General features: G+C 32.9%; 1 protein-coding gene across 2 annotated transcripts in view; it reads right to left on the bottom strand.

The window, feature by feature from the left end:
- Positions 1-15,874, bottom strand: part of LOC106155816 (cilia- and flagella-associated protein 43) — a 17,558-nt gene extending 1,684 nt beyond the window's left edge. Inside the window, exons 1-35 of one of the 2 annotated variants that reach the window (XM_013530828.2) lie at positions 15,700-15,874; positions 14,741-14,991; positions 14,356-14,449; positions 13,949-14,116; positions 13,424-13,676; positions 13,091-13,220; positions 12,744-12,829; positions 12,176-12,307; positions 11,838-11,951; positions 11,361-11,441; positions 11,003-11,151; positions 10,601-10,704; positions 10,087-10,236; positions 9,605-9,786; positions 9,198-9,341; positions 8,724-8,851; positions 8,205-8,376; positions 7,741-7,839; positions 7,331-7,408; positions 7,050-7,175; positions 6,746-6,850; positions 6,058-6,213; positions 5,676-5,720; positions 4,872-4,950; positions 4,576-4,667; positions 4,136-4,342; positions 3,716-3,886; positions 3,059-3,187; positions 2,710-2,829; positions 2,342-2,449; positions 1,877-2,052; positions 1,500-1,731; positions 843-958; positions 333-492; positions 105-178 (exon numbers count right to left, since the gene is read on the bottom strand). In XM_013530828.2, coding sequence (XP_013386282.1) covers positions 105-178; positions 333-492; positions 843-958; positions 1,500-1,731; positions 1,877-2,052; positions 2,342-2,449; positions 2,710-2,829; positions 3,059-3,187; positions 3,716-3,886; positions 4,136-4,342; positions 4,576-4,667; positions 4,872-4,950; positions 5,676-5,720; positions 6,058-6,213; positions 6,746-6,850; positions 7,050-7,175; positions 7,331-7,408; positions 7,741-7,839; positions 8,205-8,376; positions 8,724-8,851; positions 9,198-9,341; positions 9,605-9,786; positions 10,087-10,236; positions 10,601-10,704; positions 11,003-11,151; positions 11,361-11,441; positions 11,838-11,951; positions 12,176-12,307; positions 12,744-12,829; positions 13,091-13,220; positions 13,424-13,676; positions 13,949-14,116; positions 14,356-14,449; positions 14,741-14,991; positions 15,700-15,728 — 4,640 coding nt within the window. In that variant the 5' untranslated portion in view covers positions 15,729-15,874. The remainder of the gene's footprint in view (positions 1-104; positions 179-332; positions 493-842; positions 959-1,499; positions 1,732-1,876; positions 2,053-2,341; positions 2,450-2,709; positions 2,830-3,058; positions 3,188-3,715; positions 3,887-4,135; positions 4,343-4,575; positions 4,668-4,871; positions 4,951-5,675; positions 5,721-6,057; positions 6,214-6,745; positions 6,851-7,049; positions 7,176-7,330; positions 7,409-7,740; positions 7,840-8,204; positions 8,377-8,723; positions 8,852-9,197; positions 9,342-9,604; positions 9,787-10,086; positions 10,237-10,600; positions 10,705-11,002; positions 11,152-11,360; positions 11,442-11,837; positions 11,952-12,175; positions 12,308-12,743; positions 12,830-13,090; positions 13,221-13,423; positions 13,677-13,948; positions 14,117-14,355; positions 14,450-14,740; positions 14,992-15,699) is intronic. The other variant, XM_013530835.2, reaches the window with a different exon arrangement.

The raw sequence follows: 15,874 nt of genomic DNA, 5'->3' as shown, positions 1-15,874 counted from the left end.
TTTTATTACAAACTTTCTACAGAAAAAAAGATAAGGGCTATATCCCATTGAAATAAAAAAGCAACAATTGCCGAACAACAGTCAGGAAAATACAATTAACTTACCACTCCAACTGTATAATGCCTTTTCTAAAGTCCTTGCTATCAACCATACTGGCTATTTTGCCCTCTCCCAGTTGCTAAAAAGAAAATAAAAAGTAGTGCTTATTTCAATGATTATATTCAAAGTATTTTTGAGAGAAAATATATAGTACACCACATAATGTCAATATAAGTGTTGGTTGAGAGTCCCAGCAAAAGAGAAAAACTATGCAAAACACTGCATCCCAATACCTTAATCTTCCCATTGAGTTCCTCCACCACAGACCTGTGGATAAGGATGCTGTCTCTGAAATCATGGATGAAATTCCCTGGATCCACTTCAACTTGACCCTGCTTCAGGACCAGCTGGGCTTCAAGGTTGGTATTAAACTGAATGACATCTTCCTTCAGTCTAGAGATTACAAAATGGAACAACTCTAATGACCATTGTCAATGGTATAATATCTAAATTATTTTGTAATTTTTTTTTGCTACACTAACTGTAATAAACTGCAGTATTCTACATCCTTCTTCAAAAAACTGTGTGGAGAGGTGACCCTGAATTAAACTCAACATGACACCTGTGTTCCTCAAGAAGTTCACTATACTTAGATGTTGATGTACACTATACAGGGTTTCACTTTAAAGTCAGAAGCTCCTGCTCCAGCACTATGTGAGGAAGTCATTTTAAAAAATACACAAATGTATGCTTCCCTGTTGCTATTACATTTTAAGATGTTACAAGATTTATATAAGCCATACTTTTCAATGGCAATGGTGATTTCCTCAATGTCTCTCTTCAGCTGTTCATCTTCATCTAATCTGCGACGCAGAAAACCATTTTCCATCTCGGCCAAAACAAGTGCCTTTTGTTTGACCTATAAAAATACAATTATATTTAGAATATTTACATATCATGTAAAAAAGCCTGATTAAAGAAAAGATTTCATAAAATGCTGATTTCTCATCTATTCTTCAAAAGACATTTTAAATGAATGAGGCTGGTGTTAAAGGGATAATAACTCTTCATATGAGATTTATAAGTCACAATAAAAACATTGTGAATAACTCATAAAAATATAACATATTCTGTTTTACCACAAAAATGGCAGTTATAGCTATTATTCTGATATCTGAGCTTGTCTTTAGACCACGTGACCTCCAATGATGGCCATACTCTGTTAAAATCTCTTAAAAGATTTTAACAAAAAACCAAACTTTTTAGAAAAAAAAAAAAAAAAAAAAAACAGGGACTAACTTTGAATGTAAAAATGGATTCATTAACCATTGGTAAGTATGGGAAAATTGTTGCTCCAGGAAAATTCATTTTTTGGCCGAAACGAACAGTTACTATCCCTTTAACTGTATGCACCAGTATGTTGTTACGCAAAGATTATCATTTCAAAAGTGACGTCATACCAGTTGCTCACTGTCAATTTTCTGCCTCCTGTATCTGCACAATCTCTCCCAAACATACAGCTGCACTCCTTCTGGCATATTGGACTCCTTGTCCAGTTCTTGGAGAGCTGATTCCATGGAAACTTTGTTCATGGCATTCTGCCTGGCTGTTGATGGGCGGTCAGCAAAAGGATTGCCAGATTTTGGGTCATAAATAGGTGTTTCCCTGTCCTTCAAGTTAACTCTTCCACCCCTGAAAGCAAAATCAAATTATAAAACTAAAATATATAGACAATCTCAGGAAATTTTTAAGTATTGCATGTAGTTTGAATTACCAATTAGATGACAGGCTACTGAAACAACTGAATTAAGGAGGTGGCACTATACAATGTGCATACCTTGGTCGTCTCCTGAACAGTTTGTAAAGCTGATCCAACTGAACAGCTGGCACATCATTGAATTCTCTCTTGAAGACTTTATCTATCACTTTGTCTTCAGCCACAAGGATGTCATATTTTTCTCTGAACTCATCCACATGCTTTCTGGCTTCAGCAACAGTCTGGGCAGAGAGAGTCTGTGGAAAAAATTATGAAGTATCTTATTAATAAGTATTAATGTGAGCTTTCAAGCCAACATGTAATGCAAGGGAATATGTATTATACTTATTTAATTCCTTTAGAGTTTATTCAATTTGTAAAATTTGAATACATTTGCAAGTAAAGTCTGCTTTTCACAAAACAAAACATTAGAAGCATACATGAATTCTTTGGCATATGGTACAGTTCTGCAAACTGACAGTAAGAAAATACAGTTTCATACTTAATTTTGGTTACACTACTGTGGTGAATCATAGATAAACTTACTTTCAACATTTTCTTATGTTCCAGCAATCTGCAGAGCTCCTTGTCTCTTGTTTCAAGCTCTTCCTCAATCAACAGAGAGTACTGGAGACGCAATATCTTCAACTCTTCCTAAAATTGTATGTGATAATGTGAGCACTTAACCTTATAATCAAATTTTGTCTTTTTTCTACTCAGATAATAAAAAGACATTAATGATATAAAAAGTGTTGTGGATGTTTTTTAAAAATTTAAGCCATTTAAGTATAGTTATGCTAAAAAAAATTTATTTGAAAGAAATAACAAGGGTATATTCAGAAGATGTAGGCATAGTGAAAGTATCATTCACAACCTGTAAACCGAATGAAAAATTTGTATGAACATTTTCATACCTGATATATCACCATGTCAGTCTTGACCCTCCTGACAAACAGCTGTTTTAGTGCCTCATCAAAGTTCTCTTCTGTGTCCTGATTCAAAGTCTGCAGTTTCTTGAGCTCCATCTCAAGTTGCTAAAACATATTAATGATGCACCATATTTTAAATGGCAGAATTAGTATATTTTTAATCAAGTTATCTAACAGCTTAATAACTTCATTCCATCAATCAAATAGTGTGACTCCTTTCTATAAATCTCTGGATCAATGACTGGCTCAAATATACAAAGTGATGAACTTCATTTTATAATATGAAATACATTACTCATCTGATATATTCCTTTTAAGTTTCTGCTACACACACCTTTCTAAACTTTTCCCTCTCTTCCTGAAGTTCCTTCACTTTCTTCTCATATTCCTTGGCAATTTTCTGCTCCTCCTCTGTCCAGTCATCCTCTGGTTTGGTTTGAATAAAAGCTGGAATTGGAACATCCTAGGAGAGCAAAGTGAAAAAAGTTATTTTTTATCTGTATTGTATCTATCTATTTATCTATGCATATATTGTTATAAATGTTAATAAAATTTGCAATTTTTTCTTAAAATAAGACTAATTTGAAGACATGATAGTTATCTTTCTGATATGAATCCATGAAATAAACCATGGCCATTACACTATGTATCATAAAAAATAGACATTGCAATCCGGAAAAATGTGATTTTGATATTATTATTATTTGGTCTAATCGTAACAATTAATGTTGCATCATACTAATTATTGTTTGCAAATAATAGCTTTATTGATTATTATAATAACTAAGATTTAAAGGAATCAATCTTGAGGGTTTTGCTTTAAACAAAAGTGACATGGATTGGCCAATTTACAAACCAAAATTTTGTGTTTGTCTTGTTATTTGTGTGCATCATGATGTGTGATGTGTGAATAGCTTGAGAAGATAATAAATCTTACACTAAAAATTTAGTAAGTTGTACCTGTAACAAATAATATTTGTTATTAATTTACCTTTTTCAGTTCATCCTCCTTCTTGATCTCCAGGACACCTCCCATCATCATATCTAAAGCTCTCTCCCTGGCATTGTCTCCTTTCTCCCTTGCCCTTCTCTCTTCCTCTATCCTAGCTTCCTCTTCAAGTTTCTTCCTCTGTTGTGGGGTGTAGTACTTCTCTACTTTAACCTACAGAGATAAAGTCCACGGGTAAGAATAAAAAACAAAACAGTATAACCTTATTTTGCATTATCAGCTAAGTTTAACAATAGGAAACAGGTAAAACAATAGTTTCTTGCCGCAAGGTGAGAAAAGGAAAAATAATATTAATGAACACCATAAAAAGTTAAGCAAATTAAAATGAAAAGCATTGCACTTAAAAAAAGTTTAGTAGTCTTTTCGCAAAAAATTTGTTGAGATTGAGAAAAAGCAACTGACCTCACTGTCTTCTACCACAAGCAGTCTCTCAGGCTTCTCCAAGATACTCATTGAGAAGTCTGTGACTGTTTCCACCATGTCCAAGTCATCCAAGATCTTTCTGATCCTCTTGTTGCGGTCTCTAATCTTAGCAACCTCCTGTTCCTTTTTCTGGTAGGTTTCATCAAATTCTTTGTTAAAGGCTAACTTAATTCTGTGAATTACATCCTAGAATTTCAAGAAAATATTTATGCTAAAGTGTTTTTGTTTTCTGTGTAGAAATAAAAATATGTTAATCAAAAAGGTGTTGTGGCAATTTAAACTACATATATGACAAATGGATATGACAAGGGGATTTAAGACTTATCAATATGGTTAATGATATGCCAGATGAACAAAACCAAGTATTTTAAAAGTAAAACACTTCAATATGACATTATATGTAATTTTACTGAACTTACCTGCAAAAGGATGATCTGAGCTTGTTTTTGCTCTCTAGTATGGAGTTCAAACTGGCTGTACAGCATTTTGCTGCCACCTCCATACTTTGCACCTGATTGGTTAAGAAGATGAAAAACATTTTAAAAGATTTCAAAGATCAATCAATTATGAGAAGAATAATATTTTTTCTATTCAATTTTTTAAGGAAACACTAATTTGCAATTAATTATTTTTTATGTCAAATCTTTAATCATGTAAAACCACAGATCAGTTGTGTAAGCGACCAGGGAAAGAGGGAAAGACAATCAACACTTACTCAAACTGCCAGTTGTAGCACTGTCATCTTTTGACTGAGCTTCAACATCATCTGTCTCATTAAGCTCATCTTCAGTCCCCTGAAAACCAAATGGTCCCTTTAAATTTCATTGCAAGTAAAATAAGATGCATAATATATTAATATACTTCCTTGGCATCAAACCTTTTTCACCTAAGGAAAATGAAGCAAGATATCCTAGATAGAAGATCATGATATTCATAAATAGTATTAATTAAAATAATTGAAAGAAGATTTGTAATAATAAAAGTTTGATTATAAAATTCATAAGTTTGTTCATTTCTACAAAATGCATCAGGTCTTTAAACTTTGTTCACAGTGGGTATCAGTCTTATCACTTATTTTATTGAATTGTATAACTTTCTTTAAACCCAAAGCAGTAAAACTCTATAGAGTTTGCATAGGCAATATAACTACTGTAACAGTTGCATTGTTTCCACATGAAGCAAGGAATATGACCCAAACCAATGGTCCTAAATCACTAATACAAGCACTGACAACAATATAAGCTGCATAAGCAGGCATAGGTAAATGATACTTGATGATATCATGTATATTAAAAAATATATATATATATATATATAATAAATAAAAAAGAGTTGGTAAAAAAGGGTTAGCAGCAAATTTTCATACTTATGAAATTCAACTACAAGAAATAAATATAATAAAGAAACGGAAAAAAATATTAATGTCAGTGAATGATTTTTTAAAAATCTGACACATACACACTCTAGCACACACAGTGAAAAAGCGATGTCAATGAAATAAGCAGGTGACACAAAATACCTGTGCAGTCTCATTGGCAGATTCCTTTAACATCTGACTGAAAGTCTGGTGTGTGAAAATTGCATTTCTACAAGTTAGTAAATTGCCAGCAAGCACTGTGATGCAATTCTATTAGTATGGAACCTTGGACCCGTTATAATTGATCCAAGATGAAACTAAGCTGAACAAGTTATTGCATTAGATATCTGTTTTAGTAATCATAGCATTATGTAAATGTTAGTATCTTAACTTCTTCATAATATCATTACAAAGAAAGTATCAATCAATGTAGGGCTACTTGTGAGTGAAGGATTTAAGTCAAATAAAATCTAGTTTGTGTGTCATTCTGTGAAAAGTAGGTTAGTTTTGTTTTTTAAAGCAAGAACAATGGCTATGTACTCACAGCTGTTTTCTGTGAAACCTCAGTCAGTTCTCTTCTTGACTGAACCTCTGCAATCTCTACAGCTCTTCTTGCGGTTACCTTGTCAAGTTCATCTAGCTCACGCTTTGAGCGCTTTTTCATTGGGAAGTTACTGACTTCATAAGAGGATATAAATGCCTGAAACAATGGGAAAATGTATTGATGTTGTTCTTTTTATCTAGGGAGATTAACAACAAAAAAGGATATCATAGTTTTTCATTAATTATAATTCAATCTAGGCATTATTAATTCTGATATCATTTTAATCAAAAAGAAAAAACAAGCTGCAACCTGTTTGCCTGTCAAACCAATTTTGCCAGTCAGCCAGTTGACTAGATGTCTGATATCATTTAATGGTATAAGACTGGTTTCCCATGCTAAGATCGATCTAACAGGATCGATCCATCTCCAAGGGGTTTCTTGCTTAATTGCTTTGAGCTTAAGCTGCTTAGATGTCTGGCATGCCTACTGAAGCTGCTAAACAATATTTAATTAATAACCCCTTACCAGCTTCAGTTAATATGATAGGGGCTGGGAATGGTCCCTAAAATATCTGTAATATTTCTGGCTGTACTAGCCAGTCAGTCAGGTGCAGTTCTGTTGGGATTTTTATTCTTAATTTTTTTGTTTGTTTGTCTGTTGACATGACATTTCTATTTTTTTCCTTTACCTCAATGCTTCTTCCCTTGACAACCATCTCATCCCAGCACTCTGTCTTGATGATATGGGTCACGTACCGCTTGGCCAAGTCCTCAAACTCTATCTCTTCACGGATCTGATAAAATATAATTCAAACACACAATGATAACACCAAGTGCCAAGTGGCATAATGCATTATTATACCTTTTTGCAATTGCAGTATGCACTGAGTATTTTTGATATGAGTATTGTATTTGTGCGTTAGAAATAAAACTGTCACACTGCATATTCCATGCTGTATTTTGATTAAGGAAACAGTCAATGTAACTGCTTACCCTTGCTACTTCATTATCTGCCTCCTGTTGCAGATGGATCTGCTCATCAATATCAAGATCAAACTCATGTCTACCAAGTTTCTCAGTATCTGGAAGACCCTCATTCTCTTGCATCATCTTTTGAATCTAGATTTATGAAAAAAGGTAATAATTAATGTTTATTACCAAAAATTTTGGTAACCTTTTAAAAAATTAGTAGTTCATGCTGATCTCCTAGCAATATAACAGTATTATGTCTAAGGATAATCCATTTTCACAATGATACTGTATAATAAACTCACTGTTTTTCTCATGTCTTTGATTTCCAGCCTCAGTTGCTTTTTGACCTCTGCATATTCCTTGTCTTCCTCTTTGATTGACTATAAATAAAATATAAAAAGTCTTCATAAGGCAGAAATATATAAGCCAAAAATGTTAAACTTGAAGTGATATATTAATCAGATGATGAACAATATTCTGATATGAACAAGATGTATTTTTTTCTACTTTTACTTTCATATATAAAAATAAGAAAATTAAAATTAAGATATCCATGACACTAATACCTTGTATTATGATCTCTCATACTAAATCAAATCAACAAAATCCTCTTTCTTATTTTTGGCTTGCTTTACTCAGATTTCCCTGCTATGTATAACTATATTCCCTGCTATATATATAACTACATTCTAAAAGATGCCTAACAGCTTACCATAAGCTCTTGTGCCTGTAACCAGGTGCTATCATGACCTGGAACTGGGGTAGGGGTGGTATAGACTTCCTCAGTTGACTGCTCCTTTTCCAGTTGTTCCTGAAGATCAATTATAGCAGGTATTACAATCAGATGCCCATCCTACCTCAGAAATTGTCAAAAAAAAAAAGCTAAATCTGGTAAACTGGTGATTAATTTAGTCAAATTATTCTCAATGACTTGCGGTAAATAAAAAATCCAGTTTAGGAGAAAAAATGAATAAACAAAACAAAACAGAAGCAAGTAACTACAAAAAAGTCACATAGTAAGAAAAACAAAATAATAGAGACATACATGTATAACACACAAATTTACCAGACAAACTATAAAACAATTCAAACAGAAAGCCTTTTTAGTAGTTCATGCTCAATTTCTAAAGGCAAATATCTATGTGCTATTTGTACTGAAAATGGTTTGTTACTTACTGTTTCCTCCTTAGGAGCAGTGGTGACAGGCCTTGACTCACTGGATGGTGACCACTCCTTCATACTCTGCAGCATAGCATCCTCAGTCTGCTGGGTCTGCATATTATTGGTTCTGATAGCCCTGGCTGATTCAATGGCTGATTTTGCTTTGGCCTGACCACTTTGGGTTAGCCTAAAAGAAATTTTATCATTATACATAAGCAATGCAGTTGACAGAAAGGAGAGTAGTTGAGCAGTTGGGGTTTTCACATACCTGATGATATTTACAACATAAGCACCAAATGTTGGTAGACATGAAAGTGTCTGGACTCTTGATGCAGTTTCAAATTTGCTTAATAGATTAATGGAATTGCTGAATACAAATTATCATTGTAAATTGCTTCATTCTTAATTGCTTATATTCTGAAAAGCTAACATATTAATTTCAAACCATTGCAAATTTTTGTATCACAGACTTCCAAGCACACTTCGCCTGACCTTTTTACACTTATCAAAATGCCAACATTCTATCTCCCTTACCTCCACTTATAACAAGCCATAATTCCATCGTATCCCACAGTATACAACATCTGACTGTCTCCAGAGAAAGTCATGTGCCTCACTCCACCATGCCGGTAGTCATGGGGGGACAGCTGCAGAGGGTGGTCCTGAAATCAAAAAGCACATATACATATATAAAAGAAAACCAAATGTTTACAGTGAAAACCATGATGTTGCAAAGTATTGCCATAAATGCTCCAGGATTCACAGATGATGGACATCATTTTTCTTTGAATCTACAGAAGATAAAAAAAAAAACAAACATTATAATTAATCAGAATAATAATTCATAAATGTTTTACCTAAAATGATGCTGCATAAGTTTAAAAGGATAAAAATTTGAAATGTTGGATATGCTTGACCACAATAATTCATTTTATAAGAAAGGAGCAAATGAGACATGTAAGCAATAAACACTGTTAATTCAACAAGAATGCTTGCAGTTGCACTTACCATATCTCCGACTGTTCTTATGTAAATTTTTCCATCAGGGCCATAAGATGCCACCCATTTGTTGTGTGGTGACATAATGAGCCTTCCTCCTGGCAACTGGTGGCCTGGATATTCCCCGACATGACTCAAGACAGCCTCATCTCTCTGTTATTACAATAATATGAAGTCTTCATAATTCTATAGTTTAATAATCAACATCCACCAAAAAAAAAATGTTGATTCTTACAAAAGATGACATATGAAAATATCTGAAGTTAGTTCTGACAGAAAAAAAATCAAAGCCTTAGAAAACACATTTATCATAAAAAAACACCATGGTATATATGCATTCTTAATAACACAGTACATAAAATAAATTAGTCAAAACCTTCACTGAGGAAATTTATTGTGTCATCCAAGCTACATACCGGTGGACGTTCTTCAGGCAGGATCATCTTGTGTATCATCTTGTTGGTCTGTGAGATAGTATACATGACCCCACCATTAGTTATGGCTGCACCATAGGAGGGCACTGTCAAAGTCAACACCATCTTGTTGATGGCATCATCTCTAAAGTTCTTCTTCAGACTGGCATGCGCTAATTTAAAGTCTGAAAAAAAATTATTACCCAAAATCAATGTCATGTCATGTTTGTGGAGATACTCTATAGATAATAAGTGATACTTTTAACCAGTGGTCTTTCTCATTATCCATCTAAATGTCTAATACATGTATATATATTTTAAAACTGCAAGATCTATTTAATCGTTGATAAAATTGCTATTTCTATCAAGAGTGACAATGTATAGGAGACACAATGGTTTTTTTCCTTTCTTTTGTTTAGTATATTCATTCCATGTCTCCCATTTTTAACAAAGCAGAGATGAGCAGAATTTGAAACCACACTTACCTCTGGTCAACTTGTCAGTGATGTCAAATACAACTGCAATAGTAGCTCCCAGTCTCTTGTGTCCAGTGTTGTTGGAAGTGACGACCACCTTGATGTCTCTAGAACCCTCAGAACTGAACATGGATATACTCTGTACATCTCCTGCCACAGCTGCATAAAACATTAAAAAAGACTTTTGTAAACTATGTACAGAGCTGTACTTCTTCCTCTCTTAATTGTAATATGTTTATCTTACAGTATTAATTAAATAATTTTATGTGGGATTTAAATTTTTCTGAAACAAATCAAGTTTCTTTGATTTACCAATGTAGCCTAAAGACCAAGAATGCATAGTAAGTATGTGGCAGGTTTGCTAACACAAGTAACACACACACAAAAAAAGTAAAAAATAATTTGATTCAATAGATAAAAAGAGAACAGCATGTTATAATTGTCATAACAGTGCAAAAATAAATTAATGGTGAAAAATAAGCACAAAGGATACATTTGTTGTAGCGGTAATAAAACAGCTTACCAGTGTGCCCCACAACCTCAAAATTCTTGGAAGCTCTGCTATCAATGACAAACACATTCCCATCATCTGATGCTGTGAAGATGAACCGACCATTTTTATCAAAGCTGAAATAAACAGAAATACAAATAAAATATTAAAAGAGCCAAAAAATATATCATACATGTTAAAGATGTATTATCATGTCTTCAGTAAAATATACAATCATAAAGAAAGAGGCAAAAAGCATGGTGATGCACATAAGAAGAAAACAATTCAGTCTTATAGAAACAGTAACTGTTGTAATTCAGCTTGATGCCAATTGTTGTGATTACTGATAAATGTTATTAAAAAGCAATACAGCCTTTAATCAAACCATATAAACAAATATTTACAAAACAAATATCAATATGAATTTTCACTTACACAATGTGGTTGACTGGTCCTGTATGTATTCTATATTGGTAAACAGGCCTTGGGTTCTTTGTATCATTAAGGTCTATGAAGAATAGGTATCCCAGCTCTGTTCCAACCACTGCCATGTGGAGCAATGGACTGCAAGCTAAACTGGTAGCCTGATATGAAATATACAATAAGGAATTTTTCTGATGATAGGAACAGGTGACAAACATAAGCAGTGACTTCTTAATGATGTCTTCCAAATAAAAACTACATTTTATTATTTTTCTACTTTAAAAATTCAATCAAAAAGGTTATTTGGTTATTTGCTATGTCTTAATGTACTGCATAGCACTGAAATGAACTGAAAATGATTAGCACATACCATTTGTCCAATGGGAATAAAACCTTCCATCTGGGAAGTATCAACACGCCACACTTGTAATTCACCATCTTCACGCACAGACTGGAAAATGGTTTTATAATAGTCTTATCCATTTGCAACGATAATTTGGCTTCCACGTTATAGAAAGCACATAACATACACGAAATAACAATTATCAAATCAAAACTTATAATGCTAATAAATGATAATAGGCTTTATCAGAGTATTGGTTTATTTATGTATGACATAATGTTGGATGCTCAAAATTATGCTAATTTATATGCTTTTTGAAAAAAAAAATTTACGTAACATAAATGCTGTTTTAATTGTTTCAGTTTTTTTCCTTTTCCAAACAAATGCTGCTGTAGCTGCAAAATTCAACCACATTAAAAAGATATAAATTCTGATTTCAGTGTTTTCAAATAATTCATATAAAAAAAAAATAATTAAATAAATAAAATGGTAATTTCTCATTACCACACAGTGGTCACATCCAGCCAGGCTGTCAACTGCTACAAAGTTTCCATGGTGAATATCAAAGATCTCTTTGGTACTGCCTGGATTTTCCAAGTCATACACATGGAGAGCTCCCTGCAAAAATCAATTGTGCGAAATGACTGAGCACATTATACCGATACTTGTTCATCAAAAATGTTATCCCTTTGCTTACTTGAATACTTAATGTTATTTCATAATGCTGAATTATTCAAATTAACACATTTTACAAAAGCTAAATACTGAAGAATCTACATGCAAAACATTAAAATCTATTTGTATTCATTATTTATGACAACATAAATATATTTATTGCTCACCCTTGAACTACCCAAAGCCAACTTGTTAAAGGTTGATGAGAAGCTCATAGAGGATATAGGCAGACCAACAGGTGTGGTTTCCACCACTTTTACATTATCTCCTTTAACCTCAAGTTTTCTCAGTGTACCATCCTGCAAGATATTAAAAAATAAATAAAACAAGTGTTTTAACGGCTTATTTTCACCTCCAGTAAGTCATTTGGGGTATGATATTAATTGGTAGTATTTGAGGTAAAGCTTCCTTTCAACAAAGTAAAATAATGCCTAAAATAATCACCCCTCTAGATCCATGAAAGAGTAAAGGTCACCTAAAGTTAATATGTACTGGATATCTTTCTCCATTCCTAGTTCTTTAAATTTCAAAATACAATCAAGACTTTTTACATATTGATAAATTTCTGCAGTTATGATGATATAAAAAAATTGCAAGCAAATACTTCTGAGATAAATGATATGTCCTCAAAAAAAAGTAATAAAAATAAAAAAATAAAATAAAATAAATAAATAATATATAAATATATATAAAATAATAATTATAAAAGAAGAAGAAGAAAAAAAAGAAACCTACTAATCCTCCAGCAAACAGCCCAGTCTTGTGCAGAGCCATGGTCCTGAATGCTCCTTCTGGGACAATGTTCATCATGGCACTATTCACTGAAAGATAACAGCAATTAAATCATAATTATAGTCAGTTTCAATAGGTTTTTATAAAAAAGTAACTTAAAATAAAATACAATAAAACATACATTCTATAAATCTAAAATATGTTAATTTTTAATATTTAATTGAAAAGTAATGAGGCTTGATTCTTTAGAGAGGTGCATATGCAAATGTGTAGCATTTTTTGTCTTAATATAGGCAGACTCAGTATAGTAAATGTTAGGTATTCAGGCAACCATAGGTAGGTCAACATACAATCCATATCTGCCATGGAAACTTTTTTGGTCAGCTTCAATGAAGACTGGCTTGGTTCTCGAGATGGAGGGGCTGCAGCTTTTGGTCCAGGAGTATACATGACTTTGGCTACATGGGTTTCTCCATCAACCTGCAATACAAATATGAAACAATTAACAAACATTGTAATAAAAAAACAGATGCAACCAGTTGAAAATCTCAGTTTAGTAGGTTCATTTCAAAACTGTTTTTAAACTGACTTTCAGACCTGCAAGTTTAAAGAAGCTTTTTGCAATAAAAAAACTAAAAAATTACAATATTTTTCTTTTATAAAACAGTTCCAGTGGCACTAACCTTCAGAAGTTGTCCACCTTCACATCCAACATATAAATCCCCAACTGGTGTCCAACAGTGACTTTTGGGGACCACCCTTGGCCTATGATCCTGTAAATCATCCCATCTCTCAGCCATTTCTCCCACCAATCCAGCTACAGCAGCCTTAGGCAGTTCCACAGTCATTTTGGTCAAACGTGTGGATGCTCTAGTAGGCATGCGGCCTTCTTCCTCTATTGTTGCCATTGAATCTTCTACTGGCAAATTAGTTTTACTAAAAAAGTTGTTTTGTAAGTGTATGGTAACTGTATGTCTGAAAGATGCATATTTAGTGAATATACATGTCATTCATTACTTTTTTACCATTATGCAATATGCAAAAGACCTTTTTGCAATGTTAAAGTTATTTAAAAAAAACAGGACTGTCAAACACTGATAGATGTTGTTGCTCTGAGACTGGTCATTATGCTTATAAGCCGAATAGACATGGTAAGCACTGCCGATGACAAAAGGAACAAGGAGAAGAAATAAATATGAAAAATTTACCTTGGCTTCATCAAATAATGCTCATCACTTTGTTCAACGTGGTAAAGTGTAAGAGCATTGTCTGTGGTGACACATATCTGTCTCCACTTGGCTGGGTTGATAGACACACCAGTAGGGGTGATATGTGGTAAACTTACAGTGCACAGCTTGTTTCCCTTAATGTAATCCCTGTAATTATAAGAATATTATACTGATAAACTTGTCTCTATGTTCTCATTCAAATGTTTTAAAGCAGTGTAATGATATAGTTTATAGGCTTTAAGGGTATATGACATTTTTTATATGCAGGGGCTTCATCTTGTAGAAAATAAAATCTTGTTAAGGTAAACAAAACTGAGAAATTTAATCATTTACATATATATCTTATCCAATACAACAAGAAAATGATATCCATTAATTTTTTTTACCATACTGCAAGTTCAAATTCAGGTAAACCAGAGACAGTAGCTAGGTAATCACTAGCTGAGAAAGCAATGGCTGAATATTCCAACTGGGCACCACCTGAAAGCAAAATCATAACTTCACTATCCATATTTAATATATAGATTTTTTATAGTTGTTTCAAAGAAGATATCACAGAAATAACAGAATCATTGCACTGCAAAATCAAAATATCTTCAGCTGCAAATTTACCATAAGATATTCCAAAACAGTCACACCCTTTTTTAGTCACATTATATATAACTCCAGTATAGGTCATAAAATAAAGGAAGGACATTTACAATTCACATTTTAAAACCAAAAACTTCAACAAACCTATTCGTAAGATTCACTTTAAAGTTTCTTAATTACCTTGTAAAACAGCTTTCTGTTCCAAACCTGGAAAACTGTACACAAAAACCTTTGGTGGCAGTGACAGATCAGAGAAAGCAAACACTTTGTTGACACTGTGAACAGCCAGGGTACCCACACCTTCTCCTGGACTGGGGAACACCATCTCCTCTCCATTTTCTTTCACAAAAGTTACATTATGGCCACAGGCAAAGCAAATGGTGCTCTTGTCTATGAAATGAGTGTTGTTGCCATCATAGCCTTTAGCCCACCTACAAAATAAAAATGAGAAAAATGAAAGTTAGGCCAACTGCAGAGCAGAAAAGTATAATATGCTGATACAATAACAATGTCTAAATCTATTATAACAAACTTGAGTTCACAATTACTTTTTCCTTTTCTTGGAAAAACATGCAATCTAGTAACCTCCTTCAAATATTTTAGATAGTAGAAAATGTTATTGTAAAAATAGTTCAGGAAAAATGTAGTAATATGTAACAGCATGTATATGTACATGGTACTAGTATACATGTTTTGAGTTAGATCTACAGTACATGTAGTTTCATTACATATATAATCATAAAATATATAGTACTGGTATGTGTGTCAAGTGAATCAATATTTCTCTTTTTTTAAAATAATAATTAAATTAAAAAATAATCAGAGAAAATCATGAACGAAATATTATTTGATCAATAAGAGTGGCCTTCACTTTTGCTGGCTCACACTGGTATGCAAACAAGGCAAACAATTGTAGTTATGTATTGTGATGATTTATAAGATAGTGCATTATTAAATACCGCAGTCGTATAATAATCTTAAGCATGTATCTGATTACAAGAGTACTGTTAAAGGTTATATCAGGTTAAACAGAATTCAACCATAATGGAAATGTAAAAATTTAATGCTAGACCCTACAACCTACGGCTTCGCTGGAAATGTGAAATGATTTCAAACCACAAACATTTTATTATACTTACGAAAGCACGAGAGAACCTATTGACTCCATGGGTAATAAGGGTTCTTCCAACCTTAAAAACTAAATAAAAACATAATATGAAAGGTAAAAATTATTCGATAACATTCACTTCTTCACTCAGACTATGAATATTGTTGCTAAGTACACAAGTTTAATCTCGGACTTGTTAACGAGAC

Source organism: Lingula anatina, chromosome 1 (genome assembly GCF_051362555.1).
Source record: "Lingula anatina isolate TDL-2025a chromosome 1, LinAna3.0, whole genome shotgun sequence".
Classification (NCBI taxonomy): Eukaryota; Metazoa; Brachiopoda; class Lingulata; order Lingulida; family Lingulidae; genus Lingula; species Lingula anatina.
The sequence above is the reverse complement of the archived record's forward strand: the minus strand, read 5'-3'. Positions and strand labels throughout refer to the sequence as shown.